This window comes from Ursus americanus, unplaced genomic scaffold (assembly GCF_024610735.1).
Source record: "Ursus americanus isolate L20-20 unplaced genomic scaffold, mUrsAme1.1.p SCAF_118, whole genome shotgun sequence".
Lineage (NCBI taxonomy): Eukaryota > Metazoa > Chordata > Mammalia > Carnivora > Ursidae > Ursus > Ursus americanus.
Genome location: NW_028273700.1, coordinates 410,673 through 436,753, shown reverse-complemented (window position 1 = coordinate 436,753; position 26,081 = coordinate 410,673). Strand labels below are relative to the sequence as shown.

General features: G+C 37.7%; 1 protein-coding gene across 1 annotated transcript in view; it reads right to left on the bottom strand.

Moving 5' to 3' along the window:
* Nucleotides 1-21: 21 nt before the first annotated feature.
* TMLHE (trimethyllysine hydroxylase, epsilon) overlaps nucleotides 22-26,081 on the bottom strand; it is a 76,590-nt gene continuing 50,530 nt past the window's right edge. The window contains exons 4-5 of the mRNA XM_087860573.1: nucleotides 17,312-17,431; nucleotides 22-13,706 (exon numbers count right to left, since the gene is read on the bottom strand). Of these exons, the coding sequence (XP_087716699.1) occupies nucleotides 13,466-13,706; nucleotides 17,312-17,431 (361 nt within the window). The 3' untranslated portion in view covers nucleotides 22-13,465. The remainder of the gene's footprint in view (nucleotides 13,707-17,311; nucleotides 17,432-26,081) is intronic.

Below are 26,081 nucleotides of genomic sequence, written 5' to 3'. Positions count from 1 at the left end.
TTTTAAATTTTTTTCTTTCCTTCTTCAAGCAATTTCTTATTTTATCAACTCTTTTGAAAAAAATCTTTTAAAATTTTCATTTTTACAATTACATTCTATCCTTTCATTGTATTTAATTTTGTGTGTGTGTGTGTGTGTGTGTGTGTGTATACACACATAAGTTTATATATATATAAGTTTTTCTTTCTTTACAATGTTAGGATATAGTTTCTTCTAACAAACAGACCAAAATACACCCAGAATCTAGAGTGTGGCTCTGTTCTCTTCACTTGTCTGATCATATTCTTTCTCTTTCCTCCTCTTCCTCCTCCTCCTCCTCCTCCCCCCCCTCCTCCTCTTCTTCTCCTTCTCCTTCTTCTTCTTTTTTTGTTAGTCTTTTTAAATTTTCACCTTTACAGTTACATTCTATCCTTTCAATGTATTTAATTTTATTTTTGTATATATATAAATTTTTTTTCTTTACAATTTTGGGATGCAGTTTCTTCTAACAAACAGACCAAAATACACTCAGGATGTAGTGTATTGCTCTGTTCTGTTCACCTGTCTGTTTATATTCCTCCCTTTTTTGTCTTTTATTCTTCATTTTTACAGTTACATTCTATCCTTTCATTGTATTTAACTTTATTTTGGTACATACATAAGTTTTTCTTTCTTTACAATTTTGGGATCTAGTTTTCTAACAAACAGACCAAGATACACACAGGATCCAATGTATTTCTCTGTTCCGTTCACCTGTCCAATTACATTCTCTCTTTTTTTAATTTTAATTTTTTTCTGTTAGTGGCTTTTCTGATTTGTTTAGTGTATATTTCTCTGGGGTCGTTGTTACCACTTTAGTACTTTGTTCTCTCGTTCATCTATTCTTCTCTGGACAGAATGACAAGATGGAAAAACTCACTCAAAAAAGAGAACAAGAGGCAGTACTGACTGCCAGGGACCCAATCAGTATGGACATAAGGAAGATGAAAGAACTAGAGTTCAGAACAACGATTATAAAGATACTAACTGGGCTTGAAAAAAGCATAGAAGACACTAGAGAGTCCCTCTCTGGAGAAATAAAAGAACAAAAATCTAATCAAATCAAAATCAAAAAGGCTATTAATGAGATGCAATAAAAAATGGAGGCTCTAACTGCTAGGATAAATGAGGCAGAAGAGAGAATTAGTGATATAGAAGACAAATTGATCGAGAATAAAGAAGCTGAGAAAAAGAGAGATAAACAACTACTGGATCACAAGGGGAGAATTTGAGAGATAAGTGATACCATAGAGCAAAACAATCTTAGAAAAATTGGGATCCCAGAAAAAGAGGAAAAGGGGGGCAGAAGGTATATTGGAGCAAATTATAGTGGAGAACTTCCCTAATCTGGGGAACGAAACAGGCATTCAAGTCTAGGAGGCACAGAGAACCTCCCTCAAAATTAATAAAAATAGGTCAACATCCTGACATATAATAGTGAAACTTGCAAATCTCAGAGACAAAGAGAAAATCCTGAAGGCAGCTCAGGACAAGAGATCCTTAACCTACGAAGGTAGAAATATTAGATTGGCAGCAGACCTATCCACAGAGACCTGGCAGGCAAGAAAGTACAGGCATGATATATTCAGGGTGCTCAGTGAGAAAAATATGCAGCCAAGAATACTTTATCCACCTAGAATAAACGGAAATAGATAGAAGGAAAGATAAAAAGCTTCAAAATAGAAGGAAAGATAAAAGGCTTCCAGGACAAACAAAAACTAAAAGAATTTGTGATCACTAAACCAGCCCTGCAAGAAATAATAAAAGGGATCCTATAAGCAAAGAGAGAGCCCAAAAGTAACACAGACCTGAAAGGAACAGAGACAATATACAAAAACAGTGACTTTACAGGTAATACAATGGCACTAAATTAATATCTTTCAATAGTTACTCTGAATGTAAATGGGCTAAAAGCCCCAATCAAAAGACACAGGGTATCAGACTGGATAAAAACCCAAGACCCACTGATATGCTGTCTGCAAGAGACTCATTTTATATCCAAAGACACCTCCAGATTGAAAGTGAGGGGGTGGAAAACCATTTATCATGCTAATGGACATCAAAAGAAAGCTGGGGTGTCAATCCTTCTATCAGAGAAATTAGCTCTTAAACCAAAGACTGTAATAAAAGATGAGGAAAGATACTATATCATAATTAAAGGGTATATCCAACAAGAAAATTATAAATATTTATGCCCCTAAAATGGGAGAAGCCAATTATATAAACCAAATAATAACAAAATTAAAGAAACACATTGATAATAATACAATAGTAGGGGACTTTAACATCCCACTCACTGCAATGGACAGATCATCTAAGCAGAAGATCAACAAAGAAACAAGGGCTTTGAATGACACACTGGACCAGATGGGACTTCACAGATATATTCAGACCATTCCATTCTAAAGCAACAGAATACACATTCTTCTTGAGTGCACATGGAATGTTCTCCAGAATAGATCAGATACTGGGTCACAAATCAGGTCTCAACTGGTACCAAAAGACTGGGATCATTCCCTGTATATTTTCTGACCACAATGCTTTGAAACTGGAACTCAATCACAGGAGGAAATTTGGAAGGAACTCAAATACAGGGAGACTAAAGAGCATCCTACTAAAACATGAATGGGTCAACCAGGAAATTAAAGAAGAATTTTAAAAATTCATGGGAACAAACGAAAATGAAAACACAACTGTTCAAAACCTTTGGGATGCAGCAATGGCAGTCTGAAGAGGGAAGTATATAGTAATACAAGTCTTTCTCAAGAAACAGAAAAGGTCTCAAATACACAACCTAACCTTACACCTAAAAGAGCTGGAGAAAGAACAGCAAATAAAGCCTAAACCCAGCAGGAGAAGAGAATTAATAAAGATTAGAGCAGAAATCAATGAAATAGAAACCAAAAGAACAGTAGAACAGATCAACAAAACTAGGAGTTGGTTCTTTGAAAGAATTAATAAGAATGATAAACCCCTGGCCAGACTTATCAAAAAGAAAAGAGAAAGGACCCAAACTAATAAAATCATGAAAGAGGAGAGATCCCAAACAGCACTGAAGAAATACAATTTTAAGAACATATTATGAGCAACTGTATGAAAACGAATTAGGCAGTCTGGAAGAAATGGATGCATGCCTAGAGACATATAAACTACCAAAACTGAAACAGGAAGAAATAGAAAACTTGAACAAACCCATAACCAGCACAGAAATTGAAGCAGTAATCAAAAATCTCCCAACAAAAGAGAGTCAGGGCCAGACGGCTTCCCAGGGGAATTCTACCAAACATTTAAAGAAGAATTAATACCCATTCTTCTGAAGCTTTTCCAAAAATAGAAATGGAAGGGAAACTTCCAAAGTCTTTCTATGAGGCCAGCATTACCTTGATCCCAAAACCAGACAAAGACCCAACCAGAAAGGAGAATTACAGAACAATATCCCTGATGAACATGGATGCAAAAATGCTCACCAAGACACTAGCCAATAGGATCCAACAGTACATTAAAAGGATAATTTATCATGACCAAGGGGGATTTATGCCTGGGCTGCAAGGGTGGCCTAACATCAATGTGATATACTACAGTAATAAAAGAAAGGACAAGAACCATATGATCCTCTCAATAGATGCAGAAAAAGCATCTGACAAAGAATAGCATCCTTTCCTGATTAAAACTCTTGCCAGTGTAGGGATAGAGGGAACATAACTCAATATCATAGAAACCATATACAAAAAGCCCACAGTGAATATCATTCCCAATGGGGAAAAACTGAGAGCTTTTCCCCTAAGGTAAGGAACATGGCAGGGATGTCTACTCTCACCACTGTTGTTCAACATAGTACTACAAGTCCTAGCCTCAGCAATCAGACAACTAAAAGAAATAAAAGGCATCCAAATCAGCAAAGAGGAAGTCAAACTCTCACTCTTTGCAGATAACATGTGGAAACCCCAAAAGACTCCAAACCAAAATTGCTGCAACTGATACAGGAATCCAGCAAAATCATAGGGTATAAAATCAATGCACAGAAATCAGTTGTATTTCTATACACTAACAATGAGAGAAAAGAAAGAGAAATTAAGGAGTCTATCCCATTTATAATTGCCCCCCAAACCACAAGATGCCTAGGAATAAACCTAACCAAAGAGGCAAAGGACCTGTACTCAGTAAACTATAGAACACTCATGAAAGAAATTGAGGAAGACACAAAGAAATGGAAAGACATTCCACGCTCATGGATTAGAAGAACAAATATTGTTAAAATGTCTATGCTACCTAGAGCAATCTATACATTCAATGATCCCTATCAAAATACCATCGACTTTTTTCACAGAGCTGGAACAAATAATCCTAAAATTTGTATGGAACCAGAAAAGACCCTGAATAGCCAAAGGAATGTTGAAAAAGAAAACCAAAGCTGGGGCATCACAATTCCGGACTTCAAGCTCTATTACAAAGTTGTAGTCATCAAGACAGTCTGGTACTGGCACAAAAACAGACACATAGATCAATGGAACAGAACAGAGTACCCAGAAATGGACCCTCAACTCTATGGTCAACTAATCTTCAAAAAAGCAGGAAAGAATATCCAATGGAAAAAAAGACAGTCTCTTCAACAAATGGTGTTGGGAAAATTGGACACCCACATGCAGAAGAATGAAACTGGACCATTCCCTTACACCATACAGAAAATTAGAATCAGAATGGATGAAAGATCTAAATGGGAGACAGGAATCCATCAAAATCCTAGAGGAGACCACAGGCAGCAACCTCTGTGACCTTGGCCACAGCAACTTCTTGCAAGACACATCTCCAAAGGCAAGGGAAACAAAGGCAAAAATGAACTATTGGGACTTCATCAAGATGAAGAGCTTTTACACAGCAAAGGAAACAGTGGAGAAAACTGAAGAACAACCAACAGAATGGGAGAAAATATTTGCAAATGTCTTATCAGATAAAGGGCTAATATCCAAAATCTATAAAGAACTTATCAAACTCAACACCCAAAGAGCATATAATCCAATCAAGAAATGGGCAGAAGACATGAGTAGACATTTCCCCAAAGAAGACATACAAATGGCCAACAGACACATGAAAAAATGCTCAGCATCACTCAGCATCAGGGAAATACAAATCAAAACCACAATGAGATACCACCTCACATCTGTCAGAATGGCTAAAATTAACAAGCCAGGGAACAACAGATATTGGGAAGGGTGCAGAGAAAGGGGAAGCCTCTTACATTGTTGGTAGGAATGCAAACTGGTGCAGCCACTCTGGCAAACAGCATGGAGGTTCCTCAAAAAGTTGAAAATAGAGCTACTCTATGACACAGGAATTTCACGACTAGGAATTTCCCCAAAGATACAAATGGAGTGATCCAAAGGGGACCTGTACCCCAATGTTTATAGCAGCAATGTCCACAATGCCAAACTATGGAAAGAGTCCAGATGTCCACTGACAGATGAATGGATGAAGAAGATATGATATATATATATATACATACACACACAACGGAACACTACTCAGCCATCAAAAAAATTGAAATCTTGCCATTTGCAAGAACATGGATGGAACTAGAGGGTATTATGCTAAGCGAAATAAGTCAATCAGAGAAAGACAATTATCATATGATCTCACTCATAGGTGGAATTTAAGAAACAAAACACAGGATGATAGGGGAAGAGAGGAAAAAATAAAACAAGACGAAATCAGAGAGGGAGACAAACCATAAGAGACTCTTAATCTTAGGAAGCAAAGTGGAGGGTTGTTGGAGGGGAACAGTGTGGGGGGATGGGATAACTGGGTGATGGACAGTAAGGAGGGCATGTGACGTAATGAGCACTGGGTATTATATAAGACTGATGAATCACTGACCTCTACCTCTGAAATTAATTATACATTGTATGTTAACTGAATTTAAATTAAAAAGAAAACAATCCCATTTACAATTGCACCAAAGACAATAAAGTATCTAGAAATAAACTTAACCAAAGAGCTGAAAGACCTGTAATCCAAAAACTATAAAACACTGATGAAAGAAAATGAAGACAATGTAAAGGAATGGAAAACTATTCCATGCTCATGGATTGGAAGAATAAATACTACTAAACTGTCTATATTACCCAAAGCAATCTACACATTTAATGCAATCCCTATCAAAATACCAACAACATTTCTCACAGAACTAGAATAATCAGTACTAAAACTTGTATGGAAGCACAAAAGACCCTGAATAGCCAAAGCAATCTTAAAAAAGAAAAACTGAAGGCATCACAATTCCAGACTTCAAGTGATATTACAAAGCTGTAGTGATCAAAACAGTATGGTACTGGCACAAAAAACAGATACATAGATCAAAGAAATGGAATAGAAAACCCAGAAATAAACCAACAATTATATGGTTGATTAATCTTCTACAAAGCAGGAAAGGATGTGCAATGGGAAAAAGTCTCTTCAACAAATGGTGTTGGGAAAACTGGACAGCTACATGCAAAAGAATGAAACTGGGTCACTTTCTTACACTATACCCAAAAATAAATACAAAATGGATTAAAGACCTAAATGTGAGACCTGATATCATATAAATCCTAGAATAGCACAGGTAGTAATTTCTGTGACATCAGTGGTAGGACTCCTCCCCTTTTTAAAGCTTTTATTTAAATTCCAGTTAAATTTTAAATTCCAGTATAATATCAGCTTCAGGTATACAATATAGTGATTCAATATTTCCATACAACACCCTGTTCTTATCATAACAAGTGCACTCCTTAATCCCCACTATTTCACCCATCCCCCCACCCATCCCCCCACCCCGCACCCCTCTGGTAATTATCAGTTTATTCTCTATAGCTACGAGTCTGTTTCTTGGTTTTCCTCTTTTCCCCCCATGATCATTTGTTTTGTTACTTTAAATCACATATAAGTGAAATCATATGCTATTTCTCTTTCCTGACTTCTTTCACTTAGCATAATACTCTCTAGCTCCATACACATCATTGCAAATGGCAAGATTTCATTCTTTTTTTACGGCTGAGTAATATTCCATTGTATACATATACCACACTTTTTTTATCTATTCATCAGCTGATGGATGGACATTTGGCTCTCCATAATTTGGTTATTATAAATAATGCTGCTATAAACATTGGTGTGCATGCATCCCTTTGAAGTACTACTTTTGTATTCCTTGGGTAAATACCTACTACTGCAATTGCTGGGATCATAGGGTAGTTCTATTTTTATTTTTTGAGGAAACTCCATACTGTTTTTTCCAGAGTGGCTGCACAAGTTTGTGTTCCCACCAACAGTCTAAGACGGTTCCCTTTCCTTTGCATCCTCACCAACACCTGTCTCCTGTGTTGTTAATTTTAGCCATTCTGTTAGGTGTGAGGTGATATGTCATTGTAGTTTTGAGTTGTATTTCCCTGATGAGTGATGTTGAGCATCTTTTCATGTGTCTGTTGGTCATCTCTATGTCTTCTTCAGAAAAATGTCTAATCATGTCTTTTGCCCAATTTTTAACTGGATTTTGGTTTTGGCTGTTGAGTTTTATAAGTTCTTTAGCAACATTTTTCTAGATATGTCTTCTGAGGCAAGGGGAAAAAAGGAAAAATAAATATTGCGACTACATCAAAATAAAAGCTTTTGCACAGTGCAGGAAATAATCAACAAAACTAAAAGGCAACCTATGGAATTGGAAGAGATGTTTGCAAATGACATATCTGATAAAGGGTTAGTATACAAAATATAAGGAACTTACAGAAAGAAGGGATATATGCATGCCTAGTGAAATTGTGGAAGTAGCCCAAGTGTCCATCAATAGATGAATGGATAAAGAAGATGTGGTATTATATATATATATATATATATATATATATATATATATATAAAATAAATAAATGGAATATTATTCAGCCATATAAAAGAATGAATCTTGACATTTGCAAAACCATGGATGGAGCTAGAGAGTATAAGGCTAAGTGATGTCAGAGAAAGACAAACAGCATACGATTTCACTCATATGTGGAATTTACGAATCAAAAGAAGCAAGGGAAAGAATAAAAAGAGAGACAAACCATGAAACAGACTCTTAACTATAGAGAACAAACTGATGGTTACCAGAGGGAGGTGGGGGGGATGGGTGAAATAGGTGAAGGGAATTAAGGAGGGCACTTGTCACGATGAGCACTGAATAATGTATAGAATTGCAGAATCTCTATATTGTACACCTAAAACTAATATAACACTATATGTTAATTATTCTGCAATTAAAATTAAAAAATTAACAACAAAAAGAAAGTACTGTGTGGTATTTATCTCTTGACTGGACCCACACTATTAACACACACAAATACAGACACATATACACACACATACACTGTGTGTATATGGTAATAAATCATGATCAAGTAGTTTATTCCCAGAGTACAAGGTTGGTTTAACATCTGAAATTAATGTTATTTAACATATTAACAGAGTAAAGAAGAAAAATGACATAATTATTTCTATTGATAATTGACATGAAGATAAAAGCATTTATCAAAATTCAATACCCATTTGTGATTAAAAAAAAGTCTCAAGAAACCTGGAAGGGAAATTCATCCAGCAGATAAAAGACAACACTAACACTCTTTTTTTTAAAAAAGATTTATTTCAAACTCAACACTCAAATAACCCAGTCAAAAAATGGGCAGAAGACATGAACAGACACTTCTCCAAAAAAGAATACAAATGGCTAACAGACACATGAAAAAATGCTCAACATCACTAGCCATCAGGGAAATACAAATGAAAACCACAATGAGATACCATCTTACACCAGTTAGAATGGCAAAAATTAATAAGACAGGAAACAGCAAATGTTGGTGAGGATGTGGAGAAAGGGGAACCCTTACTGTTGGTGGGAATGCAAGCTGGTACAGCCACTCTGGAAAACACAATGGAGGTTTCTCAGGATGGTAAGAATAGAGCTACCCTACAACCCAGGAATTGAACTACTAGGTATTTACCCCAAAGATACAGATGTAGTGAAAAGAGGAGGCACCTGAACCCCAATGTTCATAGCAGCAATGTCCATAATAGCCAAATTGTGGAAGGAGCCGAGATGCCCTTCAACAGATGAATGGATAAAAAGATGTGGTCCATATATATAATGGAATATTACTCAGCCATCAGAAAGGATGGATACCTACCATTTACCTCGACATGGATGGAACTGGAGGGGATTATGCTAAGTGAAATAAGTCAAGCAGAGAAAGACAATTATCATATGGTTTCACTTACATGGGGAAGATAAGGAATAGCATGGGAGGACATTAGGAGAAGGAAGGGAAAAATGAAGGGGGGGAATGAAAGGGGGAGAAAAACCAGGAAAGGCTATGGACTCCGGGAAACAAACTGAAGGTTTCAGAGGGGAGGGGGATGGGGGCAAGGGTTAGCTCGGTGACGGGTATTAAGGAGGGCACATATTGCATAGAGCACTGGGTGTTATACGCAAACAATGAATCATGGAACATTACACCAAAAACTAATGATGTACTATATAGTGACTAACATAATAAAAAAAAGATTTATTTATTTATTTGAGAGAGAGAGAGAGAGTACACAAGCAGGGGGAGGAGCAGACAGGAAGAGGGAGAGAATTTCAAGCAGACTCCCTGCTGAGTGCGGAGCCTGACTCAGGGCTAGATCTCAGAACCCTGAGATCATGACCTGAGCTGAAATCAAGAGTTGGCTGCTTAACCAACTGAGCCACCCAGGCACCCCACCAACACTCTTATAGCTAATATCGTACCTGGCAAAATACTGAATACTTTCATCCTAAGGATGTCTGCTCTTACCACTCTTACTTAACATAGTAGTGGAGGTGTTAGGCAGGGTAGTAAGGTAAGAAAAACAAATGAATAAACATATTGATTGGAAAGGAAAAAAATAAAACTATCCCTACAACATGATTTTCTATGTAGAAAATCCTATGAAACCCAAAAAACGAAACTTAGAACTAATGAATTATTTTAGCAAAGCTATAGGATACAATGCTAATTTAAAAAGAAATCAATGTTAATATAATGGCAGCAAATAATTTGAAAATAGTATTAAAATTTTATCTTACAATACCATCAACATATAAAAACACTTAGGAATAAAATTAACAAAAGATACACAAGATCTGTATCCTTAATACCACAAAACACTGGTAAGAGAAATTAAAGAAGACCTAAATAAATAGAAAGATAGATCAGGTTCATGGGCTGGAAGACTCAAACTGTTTGTTAGTTATCACCAAAATGATCTCTAGATTCAAAGCAATCCCAATCATAACCCTTACAGGTTTTTTCTCTAAAACCCGACAAGCTGATTTTAAAATCTATATGGAAATATAAAGAATCTAGATCCAGGGCTGGCAAACTATGGTCTGTAGGCCAAATCCAGCCCACTGCCCATTTTTGTAAATAATATTTATTGGAACACAGGCACACTCATTCATTTATATATTGTTTATGGCTGTTGTTGTGCTTCCACAACAGTACTGAGTAGTTGTGACAAAGACAGTATGAGTGGGGCACCTGAGTAACTCAGTTGGTTAAGTGTTTGCCTTCAGTTCAGTTCATGATCCTAGGGTCCTGGGATCGAGCCCCGCATCGGGCTCCTTGCTCAATGGGGAGCCTGCTTCTCCCTCTCTCTCTGCTCTCCCCCTGCTTATATGCTGTCTTCCTCAAATAAATAAAATCTTTAAAAAAAGACCATATGACCCACAAGCCTAAAATATTTACTATCTAGCCCTTTACAAAAAAATCTGTAGACCCCTAATCTAGAATATCCACAATAACCTTGAAAAAGAACAAAGCTGATAAACATATTATCTGACTTCAAGAATTACTGTAAACCTGCAGTAGCCAAGACGGTGTGGAATTGTGATAAGGAACCACAAATAGATAATGGAATCAAACAGAGCTCCCAGAGACAAACCCACATTTATATGGTCATTTGATTTTTTTAAAAGATTTATTTATTTGAGAGAGAGCAAGCGTGCGCACGCAAGCCTGCAAAAGCAGGGGGAGGGACTAAGGGAGAGGTGAGAAAGAATCCACAAGCAGACTCCCCGATGAGTGCAGAGCCTGAAGCAGGGCTCAATCCTGCAACCCTGAGATCATGACCTAAGCTGAAATCAAGAGTCAGATGCTCAGCTGACTGAGCCACCCAGGTGCCCCTGGTCATTTGATTTTTGACAGAGTTGCAAAGGCAATCCAATGTCTTTTCAACAAATGAGGCTATAATATCTGGATATCCATATGTAAAAAGTATGAACTTCTACCTATACCTCATAACACAGAAAAAAATTAACTTGAGATAGATGCCAGATTTGGATGTAAAAAATAAAACTATAACACCTTTAGAAAAGTCATCATGCCATGGGGGCAAAGATTTCTTATACAGGTCATAGAAACAATAATCATTAAAGAAAAAAACTACTCAATTAAATTGTATTAAAATTTAAAAATTCTGCTCATAAAAACCTAGTGTTAAAAATAAATAGGTAAGCCACAGATTAGAAAATAATGTTCCTAAAACATGTATCAGGTAAGAAATAGTGACCAGGGTATATAAAGAACTCCTAGAACTCAATAATGACAACCCAGTGAAAAAATGGGCAAAAGATTTAACCAGATACTTCAGAAAAGAAGATATATAAGTGGCCAATAAGTATGGGAAAGATGCTCAACATCATCAGTCATCAAAAAATGCAAATTAAACCTTAAAGAGATAACCACCATAACAGCTAAAACTAGTAAGACTGACAACACCAAGTATTAATTAGCAAGGATGTGGAGCAGCTATAACTTTCACACATTGTTGATGACAATGTAAAATGAAACAACTACTTGAGTAAAAGTTCTGGCAGTTGTTTTATGAAATTAAATACTCACCTACTCCATGACTCAGCAGTTCCACTCCTAGCTATTTACCTGAGTGAAATGAAAACACATATCTACAAAAATACTTTTCTATGAACACTCATGGTAGTTTTATTCATAATAACTCCAAATTAGAAAGAGCCTAGGTGTTTATTCATAAAAAAATGGATTTTTTCTATGGTATGAATTTCTAGAACAGGCAAAACTAATCTGTGGTGGCAAAAATCAAAACAGCTATCTCCTCTGGGGTGGGTGTGCAGAGTCAGACTGGGAAGGGGTATAATGGGATTTGCTGCAGTGATGGTAATATTCTATATCTTGATAGGGGTTTGGGTTACATAGGCGTATGCATTTATCAAAACTCAGCAAGTGCATATTTTATATTTTAAACATAATTATGTGTAAATCTTATTTCAAAGTTAAAAATTTGTAAATAGATATTGAACTCTACTTAAAGATATAATTGCTGAACTATTTAGGGGGACATGTAGTCATAGCTACAATGTACTTTGAAATGCATCGAAAATAAGATTAACTGATAGACAGATAGATAAGTAGATAGATAATAAAACAAGCATAGTAATACCTTCCTGGTAGAATCTAGGTGGTAGGTTTATGAAAGGATGTAAATGCTTTCAACTTTTCAATATGTTTAAAAATGTTTATAATCAAATGTTGGAAAAAATACTGAATACCCACTCACTGTTCTAGGCAATGGGGATACAAGAAATGACTAAGAGTTTTTCAGAGGAGGTTACGTAATGGAAGTGAATTAGTATTTGTGTAGTTCATATTACAACCCAGGGGCAAAGACAGGTGCAACAAGTTATTTTTGTCTTCACAACTGGGTGTGGAGGAGCAGGTTTGAAATGAGTGAAGATGATGAGTTCAACTTTGAATATAATGTGCTTTATGATCCTACAAGATATTTAAGTGGCAACATCTAGTAGACTATTAGCTCAGGAGATTTGCATAAATCTGGGATAAAAATGTTGTGGTTGTCATGCCTTTGGGTACTCTAGCTGTTTGGTCAGTGAGTACAATTTATTTTATTTTATTTTTTTTAAAGATTTTATTTATTTATTTGACAGAGATAGAAACAGCCAGCGAGAGAGGGAACACAAGCAGGGGGAGTGGGAGAGGAAGAAGCAGGCTCATAGCGGAAGAGCCTGATGTGGGGCTCGATCCCAGAACGCCGGGATCACACCCTGAGCCGAAGGCAGACGCCTAACCGCTGTGCCACCCAGGCGCCCCAGTGAGTACAATTTAATAACTGGTTTTGATTTCAGTAGTGTTTTCATTTTAAAATACTGTCTCAAATATCTGTTCCCCCCAAATGTAGTATTCTTTACCTGTTGGTCTATTTATTTTTCCATGGGAAGTATAATAAGAACAGAAATTGTACTAATAAAGAGCTACAAAATAGCAAGATTAAAATGTGGTCAATATAAGGATTTTAGGGATTTTCATTAAGCTAGTAATTTGAAGGCTAATAATTGGTAAGTACATTACACTGGCAGACGGTTCTTTGGTACTCACCTGATCAAATAGAGCTCTTTATTCCATGGGTAGATATTTAAGACTGGCCCAACCCCAATCATGTGGTTGTGACATTCTCCAACATTTTCAACATATTCATGCTTCAATGGCACTTTGGTGAGGAGTTCAAATTCCTCAGGTGCCTTTTGAAGTACCTGTTCTGCTGCATAGAATCCATCTACCAGCAGTGTCCTGCCACCTGTTCCTTCATGCTTAAGACAGTGAAACACTTGAATGCTAAAGAGGGAAAAAATTAAATTCTTCTATTCAGTGGAGAAAAGAGAACATATCAAAATTTTAGAAAATTATATATGAAATAGTTATTGAATCTACTTGTATCATTTTCATTTCCAAATTAATTGCTTTTCCTTAGAGCCAGTTGTACTTTTTTGTGCTTTGAAATATTAATGCCACTACAGGTTTCTTCTAAACATATTCAATATGAATCAAAACCTGTATGTGCCAGACCCTGGGAATACAGGCATGAATAAGATATAGTCTTTGTTTTAAAAAAGCCTGTAGTCTAGTAGGAAAACATGAAGGAAATAAATACCAATAAAATATGATAGGCACTATAATAAAGTTGTATACAAGATCTAGAGGGGCCATAAAGAAAGGGCATTATTTACAAAGTATATTTAAGGAAGAGAGCAAGAAGCTCCTGTCAGCATAGCACAGAGAATCACAAAAGGATTTTGAACTGGGAAACTCCATGGTCACATTAACATTTTTAAGACTTGATTATGATGATAGTATGGGAGATGGACTGGTGGGAAGCAAGATGACAAAAAATGTAGAAAACAACGTGGTAACTGAAATAGACAAAAATACTGAGGGCTTGAGCTTAGAGAAGGGTGTTATAAAAAAGACACACCAAAGAAACACTATAGGAGTAGAATTGACAAGATTTGATAACTGATTAAATGTGGTAGAGAAAGACAAGCAAAAATCTAGAATGACTTCAGCTTTTTCACTTGAGCAACTTGTCATTTGCTAAGAGGGAGAATGCAGACAGAAGTGTAATTGATCATAATGAGGGGGTATGAGAGGTTGAGAAAGAAGTTCAGTTTAGGGACCATGTTGAAATAGTTGAGTCATATGTGGCTGAAAATGTTAACAGGGAAAGGAAAGGGGATTTAATGGGCTGGGAAACTACACCAGAAGTTTCAAATTAACAAGGGGAAAATAAAATTAATAGTAATTTAGAAAAAAATAAAAGTAAATAACAAAGTAAAATAAGTAAGATATATGAATGCAGATAGAAGCAATGCAGTCAAGGAGAATCTAATATAAATACAATTAAAATGAGAAACATCAGTTCTGGACTACTGAGCTTTCTGTGAAACTTCTAGGTCAATACTGTTTAGTAGCTAGTTGAAGATATTTAACCCAGAAGACAGGTGGATTTTGCAGTTTGTAGTGAGAGCTAAAGCCAAGATCATGGAAAAAGTCATTTGGAGAGATCATTTCAAGTAAGAAAAGAAGGACAAAGAGAAAACCTTGAGGAACAACAATATCTAGGACATGGACAGAGGAAAATAAGCCAGAAGGATGCTGAAGAAAAGTGGGCAGAGATGTAGGAGGAAAACTAAAAAAGGAAGGATATTTAAGAAGAGGTAGTGGTTAACAGCATGTCTCAGGGGTCAAGTAAGACGAAGACTGAAAAGTACACACTGAGTATGGCAATACGTTAGTTGCTGGTGAATTTGGAGAGAGTAATTTTATCTTTGTCATTTTATTTATTTATTTATTTATTTATTTATTTGAGAGTGAGCACATGGTAGGGGAGGGGCAGAGGGAGAAGGTGAAAAAGAATCTCAAGCAGACTCCCTGCTGAGTACAGAGCCCACACAGGACTTGATCTCAGGATTCTGAGATCATGACCTGAACCAAAACCAAGAGTTGGACAGTTGACCCATCGAGCCACCCAGGTGACCTTAAAGGAGGGTAATTTTAATTGGGAGGGGTTGGCTAAAGTAGCTGACTATGGATTTGAGGAGTGAATGGGAAGTAAAAATGAAGACACTGAATGTAGATGATTCTTTTAGTAAGTTTAGTTGTGAAGGGGAGCTTATAAGGCAGGGCTGTAACTAGAGGGAGATAGAGTCCAAAGAAGATATGAGAAGCTGCTAGGAAGGAATCCAGTAGGTATGGAAAGGGTGAAGGTATAGGAGAGAAAAATCTCCAAGGAGGCTGGAGAAGATGAGATCTGGAGCAAAGGTAGATTTGAAAGGACAAGGCATACAACAATGTTGATGATGATGATGACAATGGCTAAAGTGATGACAATAATAACAGCTAGCATTTCTTGAGCACTTAATATGTGTCAGGCAGTATGCCCAGTGTTTTAAATACATCATGTAATGTAATCCCTAAACAATACTAATGAATAGGTTTTATTACTAGTCCCATTTTACAGATGAAGAAACTGAGGCATAGAGAAGTCAAGTTACTTGTCCAAGATCACAAAGCTAATACATGTTACAGCTGGGATGCAGATCCAGATCTGCTAATGACACGGCCTGAACTCTTAACCACTCTTGCTATACTGCTAATGTACTTACGGTCCTTGTCATTGATTAGAAGGGTTTAAATTAAAGGCAGAGACAACTAACTGCTTATCTTTGGTAGTGGTCAAAGAAAAAAGAATTACTCAATATTTGGATGTCAACCTCTGTCTAGATGCTTCCCATCCCATTTCCTCGTTCTTCCTTCTGCACCTCCTAGAGTGAAGATGCAGGGCTGCTGGGATCTTCACACACTGACAACATTGACAAGGATCTCTAAAAGCTGCTTTATTCTTCCTCTCCTGAACCAAATTCTTTAAGGGTTCTTAAGTTCCAAACCCTTAAAGAAAATCAATGTAACCACAATCAATTGCATGTTATCACCTTCTCATATTGTCTTTATAAATCCATATGCACACTCCACTTTACTAAAATCTTTGTGCTTCAGGCTCATCATCTAAATGCAGAAACAAGATCAAAAACAAAAGAACTACAGAGGTTAAGCAGCAAATGGTAGGTAAGTTAAGTATGGTATTTATCCATCCTGTCACATAATTATCATTTCATTTTTGTGGTGAGAATATTTAAGATCTACTCATTGTTAGCTACGGTGGTAATAATAATATATAACCATTGTACACCTTAAATTTATACAATGTTATATGTCAATTATATATTAATAAAGCTGGGGGAAAAAGTATGGTATATCTTTGGCTCAGCAGCTTCTGATTCCACGTGAAAACAGGTTTTTTTCACTAACTCCTCTGCTCCAACTTCTTACAAATTGGATTCAAATTCCTGTTAATACCAACCCCAAGTAGCTGTGTTTAGAAGATTGACCCCTTTGCAATATAAGTAAATATAAGAAAACTGTACAATTCCAAAATTAATGATTAGACTTTTTTGGTAAGTGGTTGGTAATTACTTTGACAAAAATGTACATAAAACAAAATTTAGATCCATTTATATAGTAAGGTGTATTTTCAATCATTTCAAAAAAAATTATTCTTATTAGTCCAAAGAAGATCAAGCTAGGGTATTTCAAAATGAACATGTTTCTCAGAGAAGAAAAAGAAATAGTCACACACATCAGCAGCAGCAGATATGATCTTGGTTCAAATGGAATGGAAAATGATTAAGGAATTATTCATTAAGGAGGGCACATGATGTGATGGATACTGGGTGTTATACGCAACTGATAAATTATTGAACACTACATCTGCAACTAATGATATACTATATTTTGGCTACTTGAATTTAAAAAAATAAAAATAAAGAAATTATTCAAGACCATCACATGTAAAGATCCTAAAATGGAAATTCTAATCCACTTACCCACAGGGCTCTTGAAAATAGGTAGTGTCAGTGTGTCGATCCAAAGCCAGCTTGGTGTATGCAGTGTCGCCCCTGGAGAAGTCTGAAGTAAAATACCACATCCTCCCATAGATGGTTTCTCTGTCAAATCAAATGAAGGAAGCCTTAACTATTTGAAAGTTTTGTCTTTCACAACTCTAATAACTTCTTCTTTAATCATTCACAAGTAGCAACAGATTTTTTTTTTTGGCTCCAGATTTCCATCTATAAGGTGTAGATGACAAAAAAACACATCACCAGTCTTAACAATTCTGTCACTGATTAATATTCTAGGAAGCTGGGGGGAAAACTGTGAAAGTAGAATTGACTCTTGAACAACACAGGTTTGAACTGCATGGATCCACTCATACATGGATTTTTTTCAATAAATACATTATTGTAAATGTATGTTCTCTTCCTTATGATTTTCTTAATAACATTTTCTTTTCTCTAGCTTACTTTATTGTAAGAATACAGTATAGAATACATACAACAGATGGAATATGTGCTACTTGACAGTTTATGTTAGCAAGTATTTAATGAGATGCTATATCACTGTTGCTGTATCTCTTCTTCAGGTCATCATAGGTTTTTTATTTTATAGTTATTTTCCTGGTGGCTCAGATCTGACCAAAGGTCACTTTAATTCTTTAGCTTTCAGAGTTCATCTTATTTTCTGAACCCTCGAAGTCCAAACAGGAAACGGACTCATGAACTACAATCTTTAAAGCCCTCTCAGTTGATTGTTTACCAGCACAGCTTCCTTTACTTGAAAGTGCTCAAAATGTGTTTGAAACTGAATGGTTCAAAATGTTGATTATGCTGTACCAGGATAGGGCAAATGACCCAGCATTCCATTTGCTACACAATGAGCTATATCTGGCCCTTATTAAGTAAATGGAAAGTACTAATTATAACAAAGTATGTTTACATCACATATAGAAGATCAATCTATACACTACCTAGAAATGCAGACTGGAAGTGGAAACAACACTGTATTTAGGATAAGGGAAACTGAGGTATCTGAATCTCAGTTCTTTTTTTTTAAACTTTTTTAAAAAAGATTTATTTATTTATTTTAAAGAGAGAGATGGAGGGTGGAGGGGTAGAGGGAGAGGGAGAGAGAATCTGAAGCAGACTCCATGCCCAGTGCAGACCCTGACACAGGGCTCAATCTCACGACCCTGAGATCATGACCTGAGCTGAAACCAAGAGTTAAATGCTTAACTGACTGAGCAACGCAGGCGCCCCCCCTTTTTTTTTTTTACTGAAACTTTTATTAGTGAACATCTGTTAGCCCTTTCTCCACATCCTCTCCAACAATTGTTTCTTGCCTTGTCTATTTTTGCCATTCTAACTGGCGTAAGGTGGTATCTCAGTGTGGTTTTGATTTGAATTTCCTTGATGGCTAATGATTTTGAACATTTTTTCATGTGTCTGTTAGCCATTTGTATGTCTTCATTGGAAAAGTGTCTGTTCATATCTTCTGCCCATTTTTTGATTTGTTTATTTGTTTCTCGTGTATTGAGTTTGAGAAGTTCTTTGTAGATCTTGGATACCAGTCCTTTATCTGTAGTGTCATTTGCAAATATCTTCTCCCATTCCGTGGGCTGCCTCTTAGTTTTTCTGACTGTTTCCTTGGCTGTGCAGAAACTTTTAATCTTGATGAAGTCCCATAAATTCATTTTATCTTTTGTTTCTCTTGCCTTTGGGGATGTGTCATGAAAAAGGTTGCTTTGGCCGATGTCATAGAGGTTGTTGCCTATGTTCTCCTCTAGAATTTTGATGGATTCCTGTCTCACATCGAGGTCTTTCATCCATTTGGAGTTTATTTTTGTGTATGGTGTGAGATAGTGGTCAAGTTTCATTCTCTTGCATGTAGCTGTCCAATTTTCCCAGCACCGTTTATTGAAGAGACTGTCTTTTTCCCACCGGATGTTTTTTCCTGCTTTATCAAATATTAGTTGCCCAAAGAGCCGAGGGTCCATTTCTGGGCTCTCTATTCTGTTCCATTGGTCTATGTGTCTGTTTTTGTGCCAGTACCATGCTGTCTTTGTGATCACAGCTTTGTAGTACAACTCGAAATCCGGCATTGTGATGCCCCTAGCTTTGTTTTTCCTTTTCAACAGTTCCTTGGAGATTCGGGGCATTTTCTGTTTCCATACAAATTTAAGGACTGTTTGTTCCAGTTCTTTGAAAAATGTCCTTGGTATTTTGATCGGGATAGCATTGAAAGTGTAGATTGCTCTGGGTAGCATGGACATTTTAACTATGTTAATTCTTCCGATCCATGAGCATGGAATATCTTTCCATCTTTTTATGTCTTCCTCGATGTCTTTCAAGAGTGATTTATAGTTTCTAGAATATAGGTCCTTTACGTCTCTGGTTAAGTTAATTCCAAGGTAACGTATGGTTTTTGGTGCTATTGTAAATGGGATGGATTCCCTAATTTCTCTTTCTTCAGTCTCGTTATTCGTGTATAGAAATGCAACTGATTTCTGAGCATTTATTTTGTATCCTGCCACGTTACTGAATTGCTCTATAACTTCTAATAGTTTGGGAGTGGCTTCTTTGGGTTTTCCATATAGAGTATCATGTCATCTGCAAAGAGAGACATTTTGACTTCTTCTTTGCCAATTTGAATACCTTTGATCCCTTTTTGTCGTCTGATTGCTGTTGCAAGGACTTCTAGTACTATGTTGAATAATAGTGGCGAGAGTGGGCATCCTTGTCGAGTTCCTGATCTTAAGGGAAAGGCTTCCAGCTTTTCCCCATTGAGAATAATATTTGCAGTAGGCTTTTCATAGATGGCTTTTATGAAATTCCTACACTCTGAAGGGTTTTAATCAGGAAAGGATGCTGTATTTTGTCAAATGCTTTTTCAGCATCGATTGAGAGGATCATATGGTTCCTGAGTCTTTTCTTGTTGATATGATGTATCACGCTGATTGATTTGCGAATATCGAACCACACTTGCATCCCAGGTATGAATCCCACTTGATCGTGATGGATAATCCTTTTAACGTACTGTTGGATTCTATTAGCAAGTATCTTGTTGAGGATTTTGGCGTCCATATTCATTAGGGAAATCGGTCTGTAATTCTCCTTTTTGATGGGGTCTTTGCCTGGTTTGGGGATCAAGGTAATATTGGCCTCATAAAATGAGTTTGGTAGCTTTCCTTCTGTTTCTATTTTTTGAAATAGCTTTAGGAGAATAGGTATTATTTCTTCTTTGAATGTTTGGTAGAATTCCCCAGGAAAACCGTCTGGGCCTGGAGTTTTGTTATTTGGAAGGTTGTTTATCACTGACTCAATTTCTTCATAATTAATTGGCCTGTTTAAGGAATCAATTTCTTCCGGTTTCAATCTTGGTAGTTTATAGGTTTCCAGGAAGGATTCCATCTCTTCCAGATTGCTTAGTTTATTGGCATATAGCTGTTGATAAAAATTTCTAATAATCCTTCCAATTTCAATGGTGCTCGTCGTGACCTCTCCTTTTTCGTTCATAATTTTAATAATCTGGGTCCTTTCTCTTTTCTTTTGGATAAGTCTTGCCAGGGGTCTGTCAATTTTATTGATTCTCTCAAAGAACCAGCTTCTAGTCCTGTTGATCTGCTCTACTGTACTTCTGGTTTCTGCTTGATTGATTTCAGCTCTAATTTTGGTCAACTGCTTCCTCGTGCGTGGATTAGGCCTGTCCCTCTGTTGCTGTTCCAGCCTTCTTGAGGTGAGAATATAAAAACTGCATTTTAGATTTTTCTATTCTTTTGAGTGAGGCTTGGATGGCTATGTATTTCCCCCTTAGGACTGCCTTTGCAGTATCCCATAGGTTTTGGACTGTTGTATTTTCATTCTCATTGGTCTCCATAAATTGTTTAATTTGATTTTTGATTTCCTGGTTTATCGAGTCATTCCTGAGCAGGATGGTTCTTAGTCTCCAAGTGTTTGAGTTTCTTCCAAATTTTTCCTTGTGGTTGAGTTCCAATTTCAGAGCGTTGTGGTCTGAGAATATGCAGGGGATAATTTCAATCTTTTGGTATCGGTTGAGACCTGTTTTGTGTCCCAGAACATGGTCTATTCTTGAGAATGTTCCATGGGCATTAGAATAGAATGAGTATTCTTTGGTTCTGGGGTGTAGTGTTCTATATATATCTATGAGGTCCAACTCGTCGAGTATGGCATTCAAAGCCTTTGATTCTTTGCTTAGTTTTTGCCAGGGTGTTCTGTCTATTTCTGATAGTGGAGTGTTGAGGTCCCCTACTATTAATGTATTTTTATTTATATGTCTCTTTATTCTGGTTAAGAGTTGGCTTGTGTATCTTGCTGCTCCCCTGCTGGGGGCATATATATTTATAATTGTCATATCCACTTGTTGAATACTTCCCTTAAGAATAATATAGTGCCCTTCTGCATCTCTAACTATAGTCTGTAGTTTAAAATCCAATTTATCTGATATGAGAATTGCTACCCCAGCTTTCTTTTGAGGTCCATTTGCATGAAAGATGGTACTCCATCCCCTTACTCTCAGTCTGAATGCATCTTTGGGTTTGAAATGAATCTCTTGTAGACAGCAAATGGATGGGTCATTTCTTTTTATCCAATCTGCAACCCTGTGGCGTTTATGGGATGGTTCAAACCATTTACATTAAGACTGATTACTGAGAGATATGATTTTAATGTTGCCATGTTGCCAGTAAAGTCTTTGTTTGTATTGGCTGTGACTTTCTGTTCTGTATCACTCTTGGGGCCTTTTTACTTTTATAGAACCCCCCGTAATATCTCCTGTAGGGCTGGTTTCGTGGTTACGAAATTGGTTAGTGACTGGCGATTCTGAAATGTCTTTATTTCTCCATCAATTCTGAATGACAGCCTTGCTGGATAAAGGATCCTTGGCTGCATGTTTTTCTCTGAAAGAGCTTTAAATATGCTCCCCCAACCCTTTCTCTCATTCCAGGTCTGTGTAGACAGGTCTGACGTAATTCTGATGCTTTTGCCTTGGTACGTGAGAAATTTCTTTGCCCTGGCCGCTTTCAATACTGTATCCTTGCATCTAATATTTGCGAATTGCACTACGACGTGACGTGGCGTAGGTTTGTCATGGTTGAGCTTGGGAGGGGTCCTCTCTGCCTCTTGGACACGAATGTTTGTTTCCCTTGCTAGATTAGGGAAGTTTTCAGCTACAATTTGTTCAAATATCTCTTCTAGACCTCTGTTTTTCTCCACCCCCTCGGGGATGCCGATGATTCTAACATTGGATCGTTTCATTGAGTCAGTAATCTCCCGTAACCTAAATTCGTGGGCGTGGATTTTTTTAAGACCATCTTCTATTTTCATTTTTTCCTCTATTAACCCATCCTCCAATTCACTAACCCGTTCCTCTGCTTCTGCGTCCCTGGCCGTCAGAGCCTCTAGTTTTGCCTGCATTTGGCTCATAGAATTTTTAATTTCTGTCAGATTCGCTCTCATTTCTGTCCTTAGGGATTCTATATTCTCAGTAACCTTTTCGTTAATAGTTTTTTCAATTCTACTCATCATTTTGACCATCGTTACTCTGAATTCCATTTCTGATAATTTGGTTACATCCATATCCATTATTTCTGTGGCAGAGGCCACAGAATCACTGTCTTTTCTTTGCTGGGGGGGGGGGCTTCTCCTTCTTGTCATTCTGATGAAGAGAGGTTGCGGGGTTTCCAGAGCCCAAATTATTGACTGGGTCCCAGGCCGTGCCCCTTGTTTTATAGGGATCTTAGGGATGTGGGCTTCTTCTTTAAAGATTTTATTTATTTATTTATGTGGCAGCCAACCAGCGAGAGAGGGAACAGAAGCAGGGGAGTGGGAGAGGAAGAAGCAGGCTCCCAGCGGAGGAGCCCGATGAGGGACTCCTTTCCGGAACGCCGGGATCACGCCCTAAGCCGAAGGCAGGCGCTCAATGACTGCGCCACCCAGGCGCCCGGGTTGTGGGCTTCTTGATTTTTCAGCCTGCCTTCTGTGTTCTGGGGGAGGGGCCTGCCGCGCCGATACTCAGGCAGCCATGTTTGGGTAGAGTCTCGGCGTCCCCTGCGAGGGGGGATGGGGATGGGCACTCCCTGAGCTGGTATTTCCAGGCTTTTGTTCTCTGGCGGCTTTCCCTGGCGGTTTGCTGTGCCTCTTCTGAGAGTCAGAGCAGCAGCGGCCAAATTTCAGCCTCTGTCACAGAACAGAGGGATTGCGGCCCGTTCTCTACTAATGTTCTGGCCACTTTAACTCTGTTTCTGTTGGTGCTGCTCAACCCTGCAGCGTCCCGGGATGTGCGCCCCACACCCGGCGTCCCAGCCCTCACTTCCAGGGCCGGCGCTTCTCTGTCCTTTGTGTTTCTAATGCCGCCAGCCGCCAGCCGCCAGCCGCCCCGCGCGCGCTCCCGGATCTCCCAGTCTCAGTCTGGATCCAGTGAGCGCACCGGGATTCCGGTGTTCCGCGAGATGCCTGGTGGCGTGCGCACCGGCTCACGGTCTCAGTCTGCTGTTTTGCGGGTGCCGACCACTAGCCCGCCCGCTCTCCCGTGCAAGTGGCTACCGCTTCCCGGAGCCCAAACGCGGCGGCTCCCTCCCCCTTCCGTTTATCTTCTGATATCTGTGCACAGTTTCATGGCTCCCCGCTTCGTACCTCAATACTCAGCGCTGGAGATGTTCATTTGTAGAGATCCAGATGCATCTTCCTGCGTCTCAGGCTGGTTCCGTGGTTGTTTAGGCTGGTCTGGTACCTATCCAGCTCGACTCGGAGGACCGGCTGAAAACGGTGTCTCCTACTCCTCCGCCATCTTAACTCCTCCTGTGCAGAAGCTTTTTATCTTGATGAAGTCCCAATAGTTCATTTTTGCTTTTGTTTCCCTTGCCTCTGGCAATGTGTGTAGTAAGAAGTTGCTATGGCCAATGTCAAAGAGGTTACCGCCTGTGTTGTCTCTAGGATTTTAATGGTTTCTTGTCTCACATTTAGGTCTTTCATCCATTTCGAATTTATTTTTGTGTATGGTGTAAGAAAGTGGTCTAGTTTCATTCTTTTGCATGTGGCTGTCCAGTTTTCCCAACACCATTTGTTGAATAGACTGTCTTTTCTCCATTGGATACTATTTCTTGCTTTGTCAAAGATTAGCTGACAGTTGATAGAGTTGTGGGTTCATTTCTGGGTTTTCTATTTTGTTCCATTGATCTCTGTGTATTTTGTGCCAGTACCATACTGTGTTGATCACTACAGCTTTGTACTATAACTTGAAGTCCAGAATTGCAATGCTTCCAGCTTTGCTTTTCTTTTTCGAAAATGCTTTGGCTATTCAGGGTCTTTCATGGTTCCATACAAATTTTGTGAAAAATGCAAGTGGTATTTTGATAGGGATTGCATTCAATGTGTAGACTGCTTTGGGTAATATAGACATTTAACAATGTTTTCCAATCCATGAGGCTGGAATGTTTTTCCATTTCTTTGTGTCATCTTCAGTTTCTTTCATCAGTGTTGTATAGTTTTCAGAATACAGATCTTTTACCTCTTTGGTTAGGTTTATTCTTAGGTATCTTATTGTTTTTGATATAACTATAAATGGAATTGATTCCTTGACTTCTCTATCTGCTGCTTCATTATTAGTCTATACACTAGAAATGTAACAGATTTTTGTATGTTGATTGTGTATCCTGCAATTTTACTAATTCATGTATCAGTTCTAGTAATCTTTTTGTGAAATCTTTTGGGTTTTCTATAGAGCGCATCATGTCATCTACAATTGTGAAGTATGACTTCTTTCTTCATGATTTGGATGCTTTTTATTTCTTTTTGTTCTCTAATTGCTGTGGCTAGGACTTCCAGTATTATGTTAAATATCAGTGGTCAGAGTGGACATTCCCATCTTGTTCCTGACCATAGAGGAAAAGCTCTCAGTTTTGCTCCATTGAGACATTTGCTGTGGGTTTTTTGTATATGGCCTTTATTATGATGAGGTATGTTCCCTCACTCCCCACTCTGTTGAGGGTTTTTATCAAGAATGGATGCTGTACTTTGTCAAATGCTTTTTCTACACCTATTGAGAGGATCATATGGTCCTTATCCTTTCTTTTATTAACGTGGTGTATCACATTGATTGATTTGCAAACATTGAACCACTTACAGCCCAGGAATAAATCCCATTTGATCATGGTGAGTGATTCTTTTAATGTACTGTTGGATATGATTTGCTAGTATTTTGTTGAGAATTTTTGCGTCCATGTTCATCAGAGATATTGGCCTGTAATTCTGTTTTTAGTGGAGTCCAGCTGGTTTTGAATTCAGGGTAATGCTGGTCTCATAGAATGAGTTTGCAAGTTTTCCTTCCATTTCAATTTTTTGGAATAGTTTGAGAAGAATAGGTAGTCCCATTTCTTTAAATGTTTGGTAGAATTCCCCTGGGAAGCCATCTGGCCCTGGACTTTTGTTTGGAGATTTTGATTACTGATTCAATTTTTTTGCTGGTTATCAGTCTGTTCAAATTTTCTATTTCTTCCTGTTTCAGTTTTGGTAGTTTATATGTTTCTAGGAAATTACCCATTTCCTCCAGGTTATCCAATTTGTTGACATATAATTTTTCATAATATTCTCTTGTAATTGCTTGTATGTCTGCAGTGTTGGTTGTGATTTCTCCTTTCTCATTTGTGATTTTATTTATTTGGGTCCTTTCTCTTTTTTTTCTTTTTAGTTAAGTCTGGCTAGGGGTTTATCAATTGTATTAGTTTTTCAAAGAACCAGATCCTGT